At 36.9% G+C, this 16,222-nt stretch overlaps 1 protein-coding gene across 4 annotated transcripts in view; it reads left to right on the forward strand.

Moving 5' to 3' along the window:
- The window catches only part of LOC136031481 (kinesin-like protein KIF20B), a 106,438-nt gene that overhangs the window by 55,581 nt on the left and 34,635 nt on the right, over positions 1–16,222 (forward strand). For 3 of the 4 annotated variants that reach the window (XM_065711112.1, XM_065711114.1, XM_065711116.1), the window contains 2 exons: positions 7,311–7,504; positions 12,504–12,614. In XM_065711112.1, coding sequence (XP_065567184.1) covers positions 7,311–7,504; positions 12,504–12,614 — 305 coding nt within the window. The remainder of the gene's footprint in view (positions 1–7,310; positions 7,505–12,503; positions 12,615–16,222) is intronic. The other variant, XM_065711113.1, reaches the window with a different exon arrangement.

A 16,222-nucleotide genomic window follows, 5' to 3' on the forward strand; every position in this document is an offset into this window, starting at 1 on the left:
TCAACTGTTCCTGGAATTTTTTTTTCTCAAATTTTCATCCTGAAATCTACCAACATCATAACTTTCCGGGAGGGAGTTACCCTTCCGAAATTTCAGCTTTAAATTAACCTTAGACACTACTAGATGGTGATCTTTACTTTTAACATCAATAACGGCACTCCTATACACCCTAGTATCTTGTATTGATCCTGCTAGTCTTCTGTTTACAATAATATAATCAATAAGGTTTGCTGTCTTATCATCACGTGAATACCCTGTCAACTTATGGGCCATTTTGTGACCAAACACCGTATTGGTTATAACTAGGTTGTTATGCCTACAAAATTACAAAAGCCTATAGCCATTACTGTTTTCTTTTCCTACACCAAATTTACCTAGGTTAGGATACCATCTATCCCTATTTCTACCAATCTGGGCATTAAAATCTCCTAGCAAAAACACCATATTTCTACCTGGTACCCTGTCTATTTGCTCCTCTAATTGTAAGTAAAATTCATCTGAGTCACTAGTATCTCCATTAGTTGGTTCAATGGTGGCATATACTACTATAACTGATACCCTAAACTTTTTAGTCATAAAATGAGCAATTAGTATTCTATTATTAATACTTTCCCAGCCTAAACAAGACTTAGCAGCTTCCTTATTCATCATGAGCCCTACTCCCTGTCTATGTACCCCATCCTTCCTGCCTGAGTAAACAAACTCTATGTCGCCTAATTTCATGCTTCCTACCCCTGGGATATGAGTTTCTGAAACTCCTAATAAATCCAGTTCAAACCGTCTGAATTCGTCAGTCAAAATGTCGATGCGATAGTCATTTTTTAACGTCGTAACATTCCAAGTTCCAATTTTCATGTTCTTTAAATCTTTGAAATTATTTTGGCCTCAAGAAAAGCAGTGATCCCGGATACCAGTGCAGGATGGGGACCAACATATCTTCTCAAGTCTACACCGAAGCGCTTAAGCCGGCTTAGAACCGGACAGCAAGAAGTCCCTGGGACCTCCAGTAAGTTGGAGGCTTTGTGCAATCCTGGGCCCATCTGGGTCACAACATGGTTTTCAGCACTTGGCGATGCTCTTCTATCAACAAGAGTCGAAATCCTGCACAGACAGTCCCAAGCCTATTACCTCCGACTCATTATATATTCATGCCTACAAATATTATGCTACTACGGGGAGGCAGCCCATAGTAGATAAATTAGCTAGGAAGAGGTTTTTCAACCCGAAAACGCCCATCAAAACAAACCAAGCCCAGAAAATTATATAATAATCAGAATCCCGCACGAGTGCTGTGTTGTTTACTAGGCTATAATTTCCTCGAGGGGCGCCACTCCTCAAGTGGGAAAAATTAACCGCAAGTTTCCCACTCTTGCAGGTACCCCGAAAGGGTCGAGGCAGCCCTTTACAGAGGCCGTTGTCCATAAATCTGGATCTTACGCCCTGCCGCAGTTGTCCTCCTATAGAGGATCCTCCAACGATGGTGTTCTGCTTCACCATGCAATTTAACCCATTACTGGGAGAAGGTTTGTAACTCATCTGACGTGTGAACACGGCAGTTGGCCCTGCTGAGTGTACATTTAAGGCGCCTTCTTCCTCCTCCACCTGTAATTATGACCCCCAGGGGAGGGTTTCCCATTTTCTATTATGGGCTCCACTGGGACAAGGTCCTACTTGGTCTAAGCCTCCTATGGAGCTACTCTACCTATCTGTAGGGCATTCCCCTATGTGTTGTCCTCCACCAAAACCTTGCATGATTATCTAATAATTAACTAACTAATGCAACTAATAAATAGTTGCAGTAAATTGCAACTTTACTTTAATTTAGACTATAAAGTTAAGGAAAAAATAACATATACAAGCTCTGTTGTCCTCTGCTAAAACCTAGCATGCAAACTAATAATTAACTAACTATTGCAACTAATTGATAATTGTAATAAAGTACAACTTTCCTTTTAATTTATACCCTAAAATAAAGAAAACACAAAAAATTTCTATTGTCCTCTACCAAAACCTAGCATGTTAACTAATAAATAGCCCATTTGGCCGGATTGCAAAACCTCACAAGCCACACCTTACAGAAAACACATTTGAGAATTTAAATTAAGAAGGAAACTTATTAGAAACCCTGCTAGTACTGCAAAAGTAGACCTAAGTAGCCAATTTAGCCTGTTTGAAACATCTCACAAGCCAACACCCTATAGAAAACACCTTTGATAATTTAAATGAATAAGAAAACTTATTAGAAACTCTGCTAATACTGCAAAAGTAGACCTAAGTAGCCAATTTAGCCTGTTTGAAACATCTCACAAGCCAACACCCTATAGAAAACTTAATTGGAAAAGCAGCATTCTAATACGCCTTTTCAAAGAGGGTGATGCCAATCACCAATCACCAAATATACTCAAAAAAAATATACAAAAATTCCAAACAAAATATCAAATTTTTGTACGTCCGCACTAAGGTCAAACCATGTGTTACATTTGAAAAAATGCTGCAACTTACAAATGTTCACATCTGAGACCTGGTGGCCCTGCGTCAATCGATTGCCGGCTTTTCCTGTCAGAAACACAAAGGTTTTTGCACAAGATCTTGAAGGCTAGAAAATGGCCTGATTAGATTCTAGCCCCTAGAATCCAAGGAGGGCAACTAGTCCCTCCTATTTTCTCTCAAAGTCGACCTATCAAAATCTTCCAAATTCTAAGATACCCATTTTATTCAGCATAGTTGAAAAGCTCAGTAAATATGCCTCTGGGGATAACTTGACCCCACAGCCACTGGGGAACGGTCTGTAAGTCATGAAGTTTGCCCATTGTCATGTATAGCATTGATTATTGGAAAGTTCACTGATTTTCTATGGCACTTGGTATCTACCAGGTGACATATAGCGATCGCAAATTCTGTCGATCGGTCTGTCTGTCTGTCCCGGTTTTGCTAGTTTAGGCACTTCCAGTTAAGCTAGGACGATGAAATTTGGCAGGCATATCAGAAGCCAGACCAGATTAAATTAGAAATTGTCGTTTCCTCGATTCGGTATTCTGGAGGGAAGTGAGGGGACGTTAAACTAGAAAAATTAGAAAAAAATGAGGTATTTTGACTTCGAACGGATGATCGAATCTTAATGAAATTTGATGCTTGGAAGGGTATCGTGTCTCAGTGCTCTTATTTTAAATCCCAACCGGATCCGGTAAGATTGAGGGGGGGTGACCGAAAATCTTGGAAAACGATTAGAGTGGAGGGATTGGGATGAAACTTAGTGGGAAAAATAAGCACAAATCCTAGATACGTGATTGACATAACTGGTTCGGATCCACTCTCTTTGGGGGAGTTTAGGAGAGAGGTTTAATTCTAAAAAATGAGGTATTTTTAACTTACGAAGGAGTGATCGGATCTTAATGAAATTTGATATTTAGAAGGATCTTGTTCTTTAAAACTCTCCAGATCTGGCGACATTAGGGGATGCTGAAGGGGGAAACCAGAATTTTCGGAAAACGTGAAAATCGAGGTATCTTACGAATGGGTGATCGGATCTTAATGAAACTTATACATGTATAGAACTATATTATATGTATAGGAAAAATTAGAAAATTGAGGTATTTTTAACATAAGAACGGATGACCGGATCTTAATGAAATTTGATATTTAGAAAGAACTCATGTCTAAGAACTCTTATTTGAAATTCCGACCAGATCTGTTGACATTGGGGGGAGTTGGAGGGGGAAACCGGAAATCTTGGAAAACGCTTAGAGTGGAGATATCGGGATGAAACTTGGTGGGTAGAATGAGCAAATGTCGTAGATCCGTGAATGATGTAACCGGACTGGGTTCGCTGTCTTTAGGGGAGTTAGGAGGTGGGGTTCAGTGCTTTGGCGAGTTTGGTGCTTCTGGACGTGCTAGGACGATAGAAATTGGTTTGCGTGTCCGGGAGCTGCACAAATTGACTTGATGAAGCTGTTTTCCCGGATTCGACTATCTGGGGGACTGAAGGGAGAGGAAAAATTAGAAAAATTGAGGTATTTTTAACTTACGAGTGGGTTATTGGATCTAAATGTATTTTGATATTTAGAAAGACCTCGTGACTCAGAGCTCTTATTTTAAATACTGACCAGCATTAAGCCTCTGACTTTCCTTTTAAATCAATCTATTGATTCTTAGAATTTTGCTACAGCTCATGTCATATGAGCTCTTGGCAATTCCGGTCTCGTCACAAGTGCCATATGAGCTCTCAGCTTTCCTTTTTTCTTTTTTTAAGGGGGGGGGACTTTTTATCATTTCGAAAGAACATTTCATGCTTGAATTTTCAGTGGGAGGAAGGAATTTTCTGTAGAGGAGGTGCAGGATTTTTCGACATTATTTAAAAATGATCAGAAATTAAATTAGGAAAAGTTTGTTTCAACTGAAAGTAAGGAGCATTACCATAAATTTAAACGAACAAAAAATATTGTGTATAGGAAAAAGATTGGCCCTCCTCAAAACCTCGTTCTTTACGCTAAATTTTGACTTTGTGTCCGAATTCTTTAAGAACGACTCTTAAAACACAACGACCGTTTAATTAGAATAATAAAGAAAACACTTTAGTAAGTATAAAGAGTCTGCAACCAGACTTGAATTAAAATGGAATAGTTGTGTTGAGGTTCTTTCAGGTTCAGCACGCTCGGTTCTTCCATTATAATGGAAAACATAAACGAGGTCGAGGCCGAAGGCCTCGACCGAGTCCGTTGATTTTGAATTAAAATGGAATAGTTGTGTTGAGGTTCTTTCAGGTTCAGTACGCTCGGTTCTTCCATTATAATGGAAAATTTCCCAATATATTTATACTTATTAAAGTGTGTAAGTATCTTGAGGAGAGGTAACCATTTTCATAAATGTAATAATTTCTGCTCGTTTCAAGTTTTGATAATGCTCCTTACTCTCAGTTGAAAAAAAAATTATTTAATAATATTCTAAACAGATAAAAATCGACCTCACCATTAAAAGTATATGATATAGATATACTATATGTGTCCTATCTTACAAAAAACGTGGGGTATCCTGGTGCCTTTAGGCTATCAGGATATTAGACAATTATAATGTTTGGCTACTTAGGCTATATTTATGATAGCTTTAATGTTTACTAAAAGTCTCTGAGACTGAGGTTAAACTCAGAAACTGAGGATAGACGAGCAAAAGCACCAAACTGATTGATACCATAAAAATATTTCAATTGGACGTCTGTAGTACTTATACTTTGTCTTTTGTTCTGACTTACCGGAAGTACTCATAGAATACTGTACAGAAGGGGGGAGAGATTTGACAGCGTGACTAAGTAGGAAAAAGTTTTCTTGGAAAAATTTATTCATGACTGGCAAGTGGGAAAAATTTATTCTTAAATTAAACTCTAATTTTCACGTTGGGTGAGATTTTCTGAGGTACTTTAAATTTTCTATTTTTTTCTAATAGCTTTGGCGAATCAGACCGTCTTGACTCAGTTTTCGGTTGATTATTATCATCTTCAATTAAGAATCTATTATATTGCTCATTATAGATTTATTTTATCTCACTCATTACAATTTGCCTTAATTCAAATATAGGGCATCAATTTTAGCAACATCAAAGAACTCTTGGACGTTGGATGCTAAAAATCTCATTTTGCAAGTCTGATCTTCGGCTAACAGTCTCAAAGACAGAGGGCTAATTTGCAAATTTTCCTAGCACCACTGGGAGCTTGAGAAACAATTTTAGTAAAAATTGATAGAAGATCTTAGATGTGTCAACAGTTCGAAAAGCTAACCAGAGGTTAGTTCGAAACAAAAGAAACCTATGCTCGCTTACTAATCAAATTGTGAAGCAAATTGCGAAGGTATGCAAAGGTTTCGAACTAACCAGAGGTTAGTTCAAATTGTACTAATCAAATTGTGAAGCAAATTGCGAAGGTATGCAAATTGCGAAGGTATGCGAAGGTTTCGAACTAACCAGAGGTTAGTTCGAAACAAAAGAAACCTATGCTCGCTTACTAATCAAATTGTGAAGCAAATTGCGAATGTATTCGAAGGTTTCGAACTAACCAGAGGTTAGTTCAAATTGTACTAATCAAATTGTGAAGCAAATTGCGAAGGTATGCGAAGGTTTCGAACTAACCAGAGATTAGTTCAAATTGTACTAATCAAATTGTGAAGCAAATTGCGAAGGTATGCGAAGGTTTCGAACTAACCAGAGGTTAGTTCGAAACAAAAGAAACCTTTGCTCGCTTACTAATCAAATTGTGAAGCAAATTGCGAAGGTATCTAATCAGTGCACGTACGACGTAAGTGTGCATCTTGTGTCCACAAGGATTTCAATCAAGGCAGTTAGCACAACTGGAAAATTCAAAGCTGTCAAAATATTCAATGAGACTTCATTTAACTGAAAAATAAAATCTTTTCCCTTGTATCTGAGGTAAATCAAGGGTTAATTCTCAAGATTTGAAAATATCCAAAAAATAATCTCTTAAAATAATTTTTGGGCTATCTTTCATATGGAGAAGATTTGCCAAAACTGCTTTACTTCATTTAAATCAAAAGGTCATCTGTTGACTGTGAAATTCTTTTGAATGTTTTTAACTACAGTTATTCTGCACATCTTAAAGTAAAAAAACAAAATGTTTCCTTGACATGTTTTATTCTCAACAGACCCAATTCTAGGCTTATACTAATTAATTTCTAACGAAGATAATTTCTTAAACCTTTGGCCTTCTATGATATAAAGGAGAAACAATCAAAAGTGTTTTTTTAGGGCCAAACGAAAATACTGAAAAAAAAACACAAACACATGATGGCAGATCAAACTTTTGAATTTTGTGCAAATCGTGGATATTGGTAAATAGGTTTTAATCCTTCTAATTTTGCTTTTATTGAATTTTCTTTTTTCATTGGTCTTTATTGTTTGCTTTTTTTTACACTGAGTTTCAATTTTTTTTTTTTTTTTTTTTTTTTTTTTTTTTTTTTTTTTTTTTTTTTTTTTTTTTTTTTTTTTCTTAAGTAGTTTTTTTTTGTTCGGAAGATGAGAGGCGATTGTCCTCTGGAAATATTCCATTTGCGTGTTTTTATTTTTAGTATTTTCGTTTGACCTTAAAAAAACATTTTTGATGATCGTTTCTTTGATCCATTTTTGATCGTTTTAGATATATAATATCTGACAAAGCGCCCCTTTCTTCACTTAGCTTTTACCATGTGTCAATTCCCTCTTTTTTTCTAATTTTGATCATGTACCTTATTTTCAGTTATTTTAATTCTATTTGTTTTTGATTATGCAATTTTTGCGAATAGAGTACATTTATTTCAATTTGTTTTCACAAGCTACTCTGACAGAACTTTCTGAAGAAATAGAAGAAAAGCCAAGTGCTGGAGAGCTTACTTATATCAAAGAAACTGAGAATGAAAGTGAAAGCGAGTCCGAAGATGAAGAGTCGAAAGTAGAAACAGCTTTGAGAAAAGATAGTGTAGAAGCTCTCAAGAAGAAGGTTTTGATGCTAGAAAGGAAAATTAAGGAAGTGAGTACAAATACTTATTATTGTGAATTAAATAGATAAATAATTTATTAAATAATAGTTATATTACAATATTTCGCTCATTATTTATATAAGGTTTTCAAATAATTATTTATATAATATAAATAATACACTGTCAAATAAAAAACATAATACTTATTTAATTCCCAGCAATCCTCATGGGACATTTTGAGGCCGCTTCTTTCAAAATTTTGGACCAGTGCTGGATATGCTGTTTGGTCAGGCACAGTTCTGGATAGTTGGGTGATATGTTGCCTATCAAAGTTGTCAATCCTCTCTTACGAGGTCTTCCATCGTCGAAGCCCTTGGTCGACGCCCTTCAACAGGCCCTTCGAGCAAGATCTTGGGTTGTCGAATGGATTCCATTCTCTTGACGTGCCCAAACCGGCGTAGTGGCTATCCTTTAATTTTGTTTAGGTGGTTTGTTTTGTCTAGTGATTTACTCTTCTACGGACTTCTTCATTTGTGACACGGTCAATGTATTTAATCTTTGCTATCCGGTGTAGGCATCTCATTTTGAATACAAGAAGGATTCGCTAGTCTTCTTCTTTTGTTTTTCATGTTTCATACCTATACAGAGCAATGGATATGATCAGGCTGTTAAAAAGGTGAGGTTTCAGATGACAACTGAAAAGATAAGATTTGAGAGGACGATTTCCATAAATTTGGTCTTCTAAAACTAGAGCTGGCTAGGGCAAGGCAGTGTTTAATGTCGCTAGTGTGGCATTATCAGCCGTTAATAAACTGCCAAGATAAAGAAATCGGTTGATCGTTTCTACTTGCTCCCCATCAGTTATTGCAGAGGGGGGGGGGGTATTGTGTCCTGGTCTTTGTATGATGTAAACATGACTTATGTAAAGTTTGTATTAATCTGCATCCTAAACGAATTCGTTGCTTTCGAGATGTTGTCTTCTTGTCTTTGGAGATCTTGGGGTGTCGTGGCTAGCTGGTCGGCATCATCAGCGTGCGCTAGTTTGCAGACTAGGATCTCACCTATTTTTGCCCCACACCCAATGGGTGTCAGGGTGAGAATGGCATGCTGAATTAGGTTGAACAGATGTGGGGATATAATGCATCTCTGGGCGATTCTGGAAGTTGTTGAGAATTCATCAGAGGCCATCTGTTGTCAGAATTTGCCATGAAATTTTTGTACATGTCCCCAACGATTTTGACGATTTTGTCAACGACACCATAGTGTTTTAAAATATGCCAAAGATCTTTCCTCTATATGATGGCAAAAGCCTGTCGGAAATCAATGAATTGTTTATAGCGCTCTCTTTTAAACTCGATGTTGCGTTCCGTCAGTTGGCACACAGTAAAGATTTTCCCAATAGTAGATCTTCGTGGTCGAAACCAAGGCTGATACTCGTCGATAACATGAGCGGTGATTGCTTGTATTCTATGGAAGAGGATCTTAGTCAGGATTCTGGTTTGGTGTTTTTTTTTTTTTTTTTTTTTGCTTGAGTTTCCTTTTAGGCTGACCTCTTGGCATTATTTTACTGAATTGAATTTTTTAATTCATTTAATGCAACTTTAGTTACAAAATCTTATGAATTAAACTAGTTTCATTTCTCGTCTTACATTCTGTCTAAATCGACAGCGCTAACAGTGCATTTCAGCCCTTGATGTGGTCTTATTATCTCCTATTATCTATAGAGGGCTAATTCACCAAATCTTGGATGTTAAAGATCCACATGATCAGTTTATTTTAAACCTAGGGGCTATTTTGTTTCCAGTAAGGTTTAGTTATTAAACTTGCCTTATTCTGTTAAAGCCTTGTTTACTCCTTCAAACAGACCAGACTCTTCTGAGAACAAAGAAAAACAACATTTGTAATAGACCCCGACACCGCACCGCTAATGAAAGACGCGCCGTCATCGAGAAACATTTTCGCGGCGCGCCGGTTTGCCGCCTGTACCGTTGACGCGTCAATGTACCGCCGGTCTATCTATATTTACCCTTACGTTTTTACGGTAATCTGTTGATTTCGGTGTACTAAGTAACCTAGCGTCCTAAATAACTTTTTAAAAGTTTATTGACGTTGAATTCTAGCCGGAAAGTGAGAATAAGAGCTTAGAGACAGAGTAGGCAGTAGGCTATTTAAGGTGAACGCCCCCAGAGCCTCCCAGGCCTCTCTGAAATTTAGGAATTTTTTTTTAAGAGTTTATTCTATCCCTTACAGCAATCCCCTTGATTTCTTAAAGTATAATTTGATAATTTATTCGAAATGGTTCGCAGCAATAGAAATTTTTCTCTTTACAGATCTTGTTTTGCTTTTATACATATATTAAGATTCTTTACTTTTAAGATATATCTTACATCATGAACCATAATTTGTCATTTCCTCAGTTTTTCCATCCCTGTGTTTCATTGTAAAAAATTTTCAAAATTTATTTGAATCTTGGACTAAGGATTATCAGTTTCCGAATTTGGCCAATTTGGCGAAACTACGAAAATGCATGTTAACGAATTTGTCATTTAACCATATTCGTTCCAGAAAGTTCACTTGGATTTCGAAAAAAAGACAGCAATGTAATTAAATTCTTATGCAAAATTCAGCCAAATTCTCAACTTTTTCAAATTTGCCGGATGATTATAGATTTTGATTATACTTATAAATTTTGGATCTTCTCTGTCGGATCTTTGAGTTGGAATAGAAATCAGATTAAAATTTTGGACCTTCTGAGATTCTGCTGTAACTATTCGTTTTTTTTTCTCTCTCTGATTCGGTGTAATTTTGGAGTTTTGATCTAAATTTTACTGAATCTAAAAATTTAGGGTCCTGTCTCTTTGCGACGCCCCTGCCTGATAGAATGGAGACGGAAAATATCACTCATTTGCTTTTACGTGCATTGGGGCTTCCATTGTTAAATTTTGCCTCAGTTGAGGTCTCCAAACAAGGTCTAATTTATCTGCTGTAAGGTATTAATAAGGCAAGACTTTTTGTCTATTGTTTTTCTTCCTCTTCTCTCAAACGAACTGAGTCCTTAGCATCTTCTGTGTTCTGTGGCACACAACGAACAAAACTGCTTCAGCATTATGACACACACTGGCTATGATAATGTAATCACTGGGCTTCATTGAGTACAACAAAAACACAGACACGGAGGAAGCGAACACTACCGTTTATTGAACAGGAAGCGATTAAAAAGGGTGAAAAAAGACTCTTGATAATACAGATTTTTAAATGTTGTTGTTTTGTTGTGTTTCCTCGAATCTACATGTATCATTGTGTAGTACACGCCCTTGTAGTTCTGAGGGGCTCTAACAAACTCTTTTGTTTATTCGAGTTCAAACGATACATCACTCGGGGTTGTTTTGAAAAGATTCGAAACTCATTCCTAATAAGAAAATCGGTGTGTCACAGCTTGCCACTGTTTTCCCTAAAAATCATCTATTCGCTGCCGAAAAGAAAACCGACATGATGTCGGGATCTACTTCTTAATGTAATTTGTTTTAGAGAAAGCTGTTTTTTTTTTTGTTTTTTTTTTCTGCTTAAAATGATGCTAATGGATATGACCAGGATATGACCTCTATGCCGGCCTTAAAAAACCAATAACTATTTTCCCTAGATAAAACGTCTTTTATGGGATATATAACTATAAATGGTGGCCACAAAGTAATACATAACTTTGTCCTTATAATTGATTTTTCAAATAATTCGTGGGTATCGAACTGTAAGCAAGGAGTGACTCGGGTCAATCATAACTGACACTTTTAAAAACAGACTTTTGTCAACAAAATATACATGACATGAAGTGGTTTTTCATACTTATTAAAAATATATTACGTTTGTTAGGTTTAATGTTACCCATAAAAACTGTGAACCCAGAAAACTTACCCAATTTTCGAAAAAGGGGGAGAACACCCTGTGCAATTCAAGCTATCTTAATGAAAATCGCACCGTCAGATTCAGATTACCGTAGAATTCTGCTGTAGATGCTTCCACATACATGAATGTGGAATTTTGCTTTTTTCGCTAGAAGAAGGATCACGGATACATTTCCCCCTTTTTGTCTTTCTTTTTTGTATCCAAAAAGATTGGAGGGCAATTAGCCTCCCTACCATGCGCCTTTTTTCAAGAGACATCTAGTCATGATTTTAAGATTGCAATTAGATTCAACATAGTTGATAGTTCCAATAACTGTGTCTTTGCGGTATAAGTTCCCATAGTCCCTGGTGAATGGGTTGTAAGTTACGCAATTTTCGCATTGTTCACATTGTCTGGTCCTATTTATTACTGGGAAGTATAAGCAGATTTTTTGAGGGTATCCTCTGTGGTGATGATTTTCCAAAATAGTGTTTTCCGTGAAGAGGAGATTTTCCATATTGTAAATTTTCAGAGGAAATTTTACACGAGAAGGAGGAAGGCAATTTTCTGGCATGATTTGAAAAAGATCAGAAAAAAAAAAGTTCAACTGAAAGTAAGGAATAACTTTAAATCTTAAATCGGACAGAAACCATTCTATATATGAGGGGGGCCACTCCATCCTCAACCCTCAATCTTTATGTGAAAGTTTTAATTTTGTCAAAAAGTTTCAAGAAAGGCGGTTGAAATATAAGGGCTGATAAATACGAATGAAATAAATATTTGTGAATGAGCGAGGGCTGAGGAAGAGACAGCTCCCTTCATATATGGAATAGTTTTTGTTTTGTTTTAAGTCTTAATGTTGCTCCTTACTTTCAGTTGAAAAAACTTTTTTTTAATCCTAAATATATTGGTATATTTTTCGAAGACCACATTGCCTTTCTATGACGAAGAAATAGTAGTTCAAATTGGGATAAGTCCTTTTACTAACAGTGAAAATAAATACAAATCACTGAATTTAACACTTTTTTTGTCTACTAATGACGATCACTTATATGTGATAAATATATACAGAACTTTTTGCATCTGTTTTCACTGTCTAGTAAAAGGACTTATCCTTATTTGAACTTTTATTTGTTTCTTAATATATTGACTTGATTTTGCTTATTTTAGATGGAAGAAGAAAACGAAAACCTTGAAATTGACTTAAGAGAAGAGATTAGCAAAGAATATGAGGATATATTCGCTCAACGAGAAAAGGCCTTCACAGAATATGTGGAAGAGGTAAGTTCAATTTGAGTTTAGAGTACAGCTAAACCCTAAAGTCTTATTCATAGCGGTATTCAGCTAGGTATGCAACATATAAGCATAATAATTATCGACTTGTAATAATTTCAGTCTTGTTTGAGAGTTCATACAGTAAACACCTTTATTGGATACAATCTGGATATAATCTCATCTATATAATTACTCTGGATATAATTACATGCTGCATTAAATCAACAAGGAAGTGGCTTTATTGCAATCATTATGGCAGTATCACAAAAGAACTTTGATGAAGCAGTGAAGATTTTAACGGAAAAACTTGATGCTGTAATCCGTTCTCAAAAAGACATCAACAAGTCCATTCAGTCCCTTACGGGGGAAATAGCTATGCCAAAAAAGGATGCCTCCGATCGAGATATAAAAATTGGGCAACTGGAAAAGGAGTTGGAGGATCAAAAATTAAGGTGTGATCAACTGGAGAATCAGGTACTGGAAAGTGATGTCAAGGACCGCAAATTGAATTTGTTAATTCATGGCATGCCTACTGAGCGGCCGTCTCAAACAGTTGAAGAAAATTTTTATCTGTTACAATGGAGATAAGCGACCCCATTCAGATTACGAAGTGCTACCGCATGCTCAGTGGTTCCAATGCTCCGTCTCGTCTGTCAGGCCACGTTAACGTTACTAATCGAAGGCCTCGTCCTGCACCTGTATTTATCTCGGTTGTAAACGAACAGAACATTCAGAGGACTCTCAACTCAGTTCGTAAATTGAAGGGGAGTGGCATTCGTGTGTGCACGGATCTTCCCCCCAAGCTAAACGCTACTCGAAATGAACTTCTTGCGAAAGCAAAGGATTTACGTGAATCAGATTCCGCAAAGTTTACGTGTGTTAAACAGAAGGGCTCGAAGCTTTGGTTTGAATCCAAATCCACGGCCTCGTCACCCTGGGAAAGAGTGATGGGCTAGTTTTTGCTGTCCCTTTGTGATTATTATTAGTATTGTGATAGAAATTTTGATTGATTTTCTTGCCACCTCTGTCACAGTCTTGTGTACATGTTGGGTTCTACAACCTCGTTTTTTGCGTGTAATCTTTTTTTAGTTTTCTAGTGTTAGTAGGTCTAGTGAAAAAAATATGGTTTCGAGGTCTTGTTTGTTCTCTGGCACTTTTTTACCCGATTTGCCTGATTAGTGATGCGATGCCATTTCCATTTTTCCGTCGTGCCTGCCTGGGACATAAGGTAAAGATGAAATTTATATATAACACGTGAGTGGTGGGGAGTCTGGGGGAAGATTGGGGAGCCGCCTCGGTGATCAGCTTGATCTAAAAAATATTTATTATGATTTTTCCCCTTTTGCTAAAGGTGTTTATGAGGATCATTTAGCTAGAGAGAGAGAGAGAGAGAGAGAGAGAGAGAGAGATCGGTATATTTAAAAACTATCGTAGCATACCTAAATTCAGTTTTTTCACAAAAATCATACATTTAAACAAAAATCACACACTACGACTCTGCATTAAAAATGGATGTGAAGAAAGGCACAAATGAGTTGGCGTAACGATTAGTTCGTACTTTAGGGGGTACAAGTTTATTTTGTAACCGAGTTCGCTATTGGGAGGGGCTGGTTTGGGTAGTATTGATCGGTGGCTCTTATTGGCCAGGACGGATTTTCCAAATTGCTGAATAAGGTGTTCAAGCCGGGCTTTAAGTGGAGATAAATTTAATTTAGCGAGGGCTTGATCATAGGGTATGTCATGGTTTCGGAGCATAATCCTTGTTGCTCTTTTCTGGACGCACTCTATTTCGCGTAATAGGTACGCTGTGCAGATAGTAGATGGACCCCACACCGGGCACGCGTACTCAAGCAACGGGCGAACATAACACTTATAGGCATGGAGAAGACTTTCAGTATCACACCCAAAACACCTCATTTTGGTAAGTGTCTGAAGGCTAGAGATGACATATTGGAATTTGTAGAACAGTCTATCTTAACAAGGATACGTTGATGGGGTGAGGTTTTCGGAGCAAGACTAGTTGACCTTAATGAAACGATAACTGGGATCATCAGCTGACCTTGTTTGCCGCCACGATTGCGGCATCGCTTCCGCTTCTTACGGTTAGACAGGAGCTCTTGGGGCAGTGGTCTGTCATCTGGCGTTCTTCCGAGCAAATTTAATGCTACGAGTTCTGTAAAAAAAGATGGCGCCACAGTTAACTCGGGTGAAAACAGTCCAATTAAGGCTTCTTTATCATATTTGAATGGCATGGCACACACATTAGACGAACTTAATAGTGTCAATAACTATATTATAAATAGTATTCTTTCGTTATATTGCGTGAAACAGGCACAATTAAGCTGAACTTAGAATTTTTGCAAGAAAAAGAGATGGCGCCACAGTTAACTCAGGTGAAAACAGTCCGATTGAGACTGCTTGATCATATTTCAATTGCATGGCACACACATTAGACAAACTTAGGAGGGTCAAAAACTATAGAATAAACAGTATCCTTTCATTATATTACATGAAACAGGCACAATTAAGCTATACTTAAGCAGCAGGTCTCTGGGACTGTTGCAAACCGTCAACCAGAGCCATCTGACGCATCAGCTAGCCTTCCTGCTACTGATTTTTTATTTGAAGGGGATTTAGGAACACATGTAATTGATGGGAACTTAGATCAGCACTTTTTAACTGCAGAGGTTTGGCTAGTAGCCACGATTTTGTTTCGCAGTTACTTTCTAACTACAGGGTAAGTACCTTAGGCCTATGTAAAACGTTTTTAAGTAATAAAAATGCAGAATTCATGAATTGTGATGGATTTAAATTTATATCTAATAATAGGGAAAATAGACAGGGTGGTGGAGTTGGACTTTTTGTTCGGGATGATATTCCATTTGTTGTGAAGAAGCAACTATCTAAGCATGACCAAGAGATGACTTTTTGAGAGCCTTTGCATTGAGTGTGTGATTGATAATAGGAAAGTTCTTGTTTGTGTTGTTTATCGATCACCATCGGCTTCGTTACAAGAGTTTTTGCGAATTTATGAATGCTTCATTGAAGATGTGACTAATTTGAATTCTGAGCAAGTTCTGGTAATGGGTGATTTTAATATTGATTTATTGCTAGCTCAGACAAATAGACCGGGAATTTCTAATCATTTGTATGAAAAATCGCTTGAGTTTCTGTGCATGAACCTATCAAAATCGCTTTTACCATCATGCAGGTCTGCGACCCGGGTTACGGAAGATACGGCTACTCTCATTGATAATATTTTTTCTACTATCTTTCGCATATTATATTTACAGATGTTTCTGACCATTGTGTGGCTGTTGCCGATGTTGGAATTAATCACAGACCAAAATTTTTGGAATTTAAACAAACTCGAAAAATTGATAAAGAAGGAATGGATAAATTGAGGAACCTTTTGTATTTAAATGAATGGACTGCAATTCTAGAATGTGAATGCCCCGAGATTTCTACGGCTCTGTTTTTAAAATATTTCAGTGAGTGCTTGGATGAAGCATGTCCATTGAGGCGCATTAAAAAAAAAATATATACACTCCCTAAAAAACCATGGATCTCACGCAGGCTTCTACACTCTATTTCAATAAAAAATAAGCTATTTA

Source organism: Artemia franciscana, chromosome 9, assembly GCF_032884065.1.
Source record: "Artemia franciscana chromosome 9, ASM3288406v1, whole genome shotgun sequence".
Lineage (NCBI taxonomy): Eukaryota > Metazoa > Arthropoda > Branchiopoda > Anostraca > Artemiidae > Artemia > Artemia franciscana.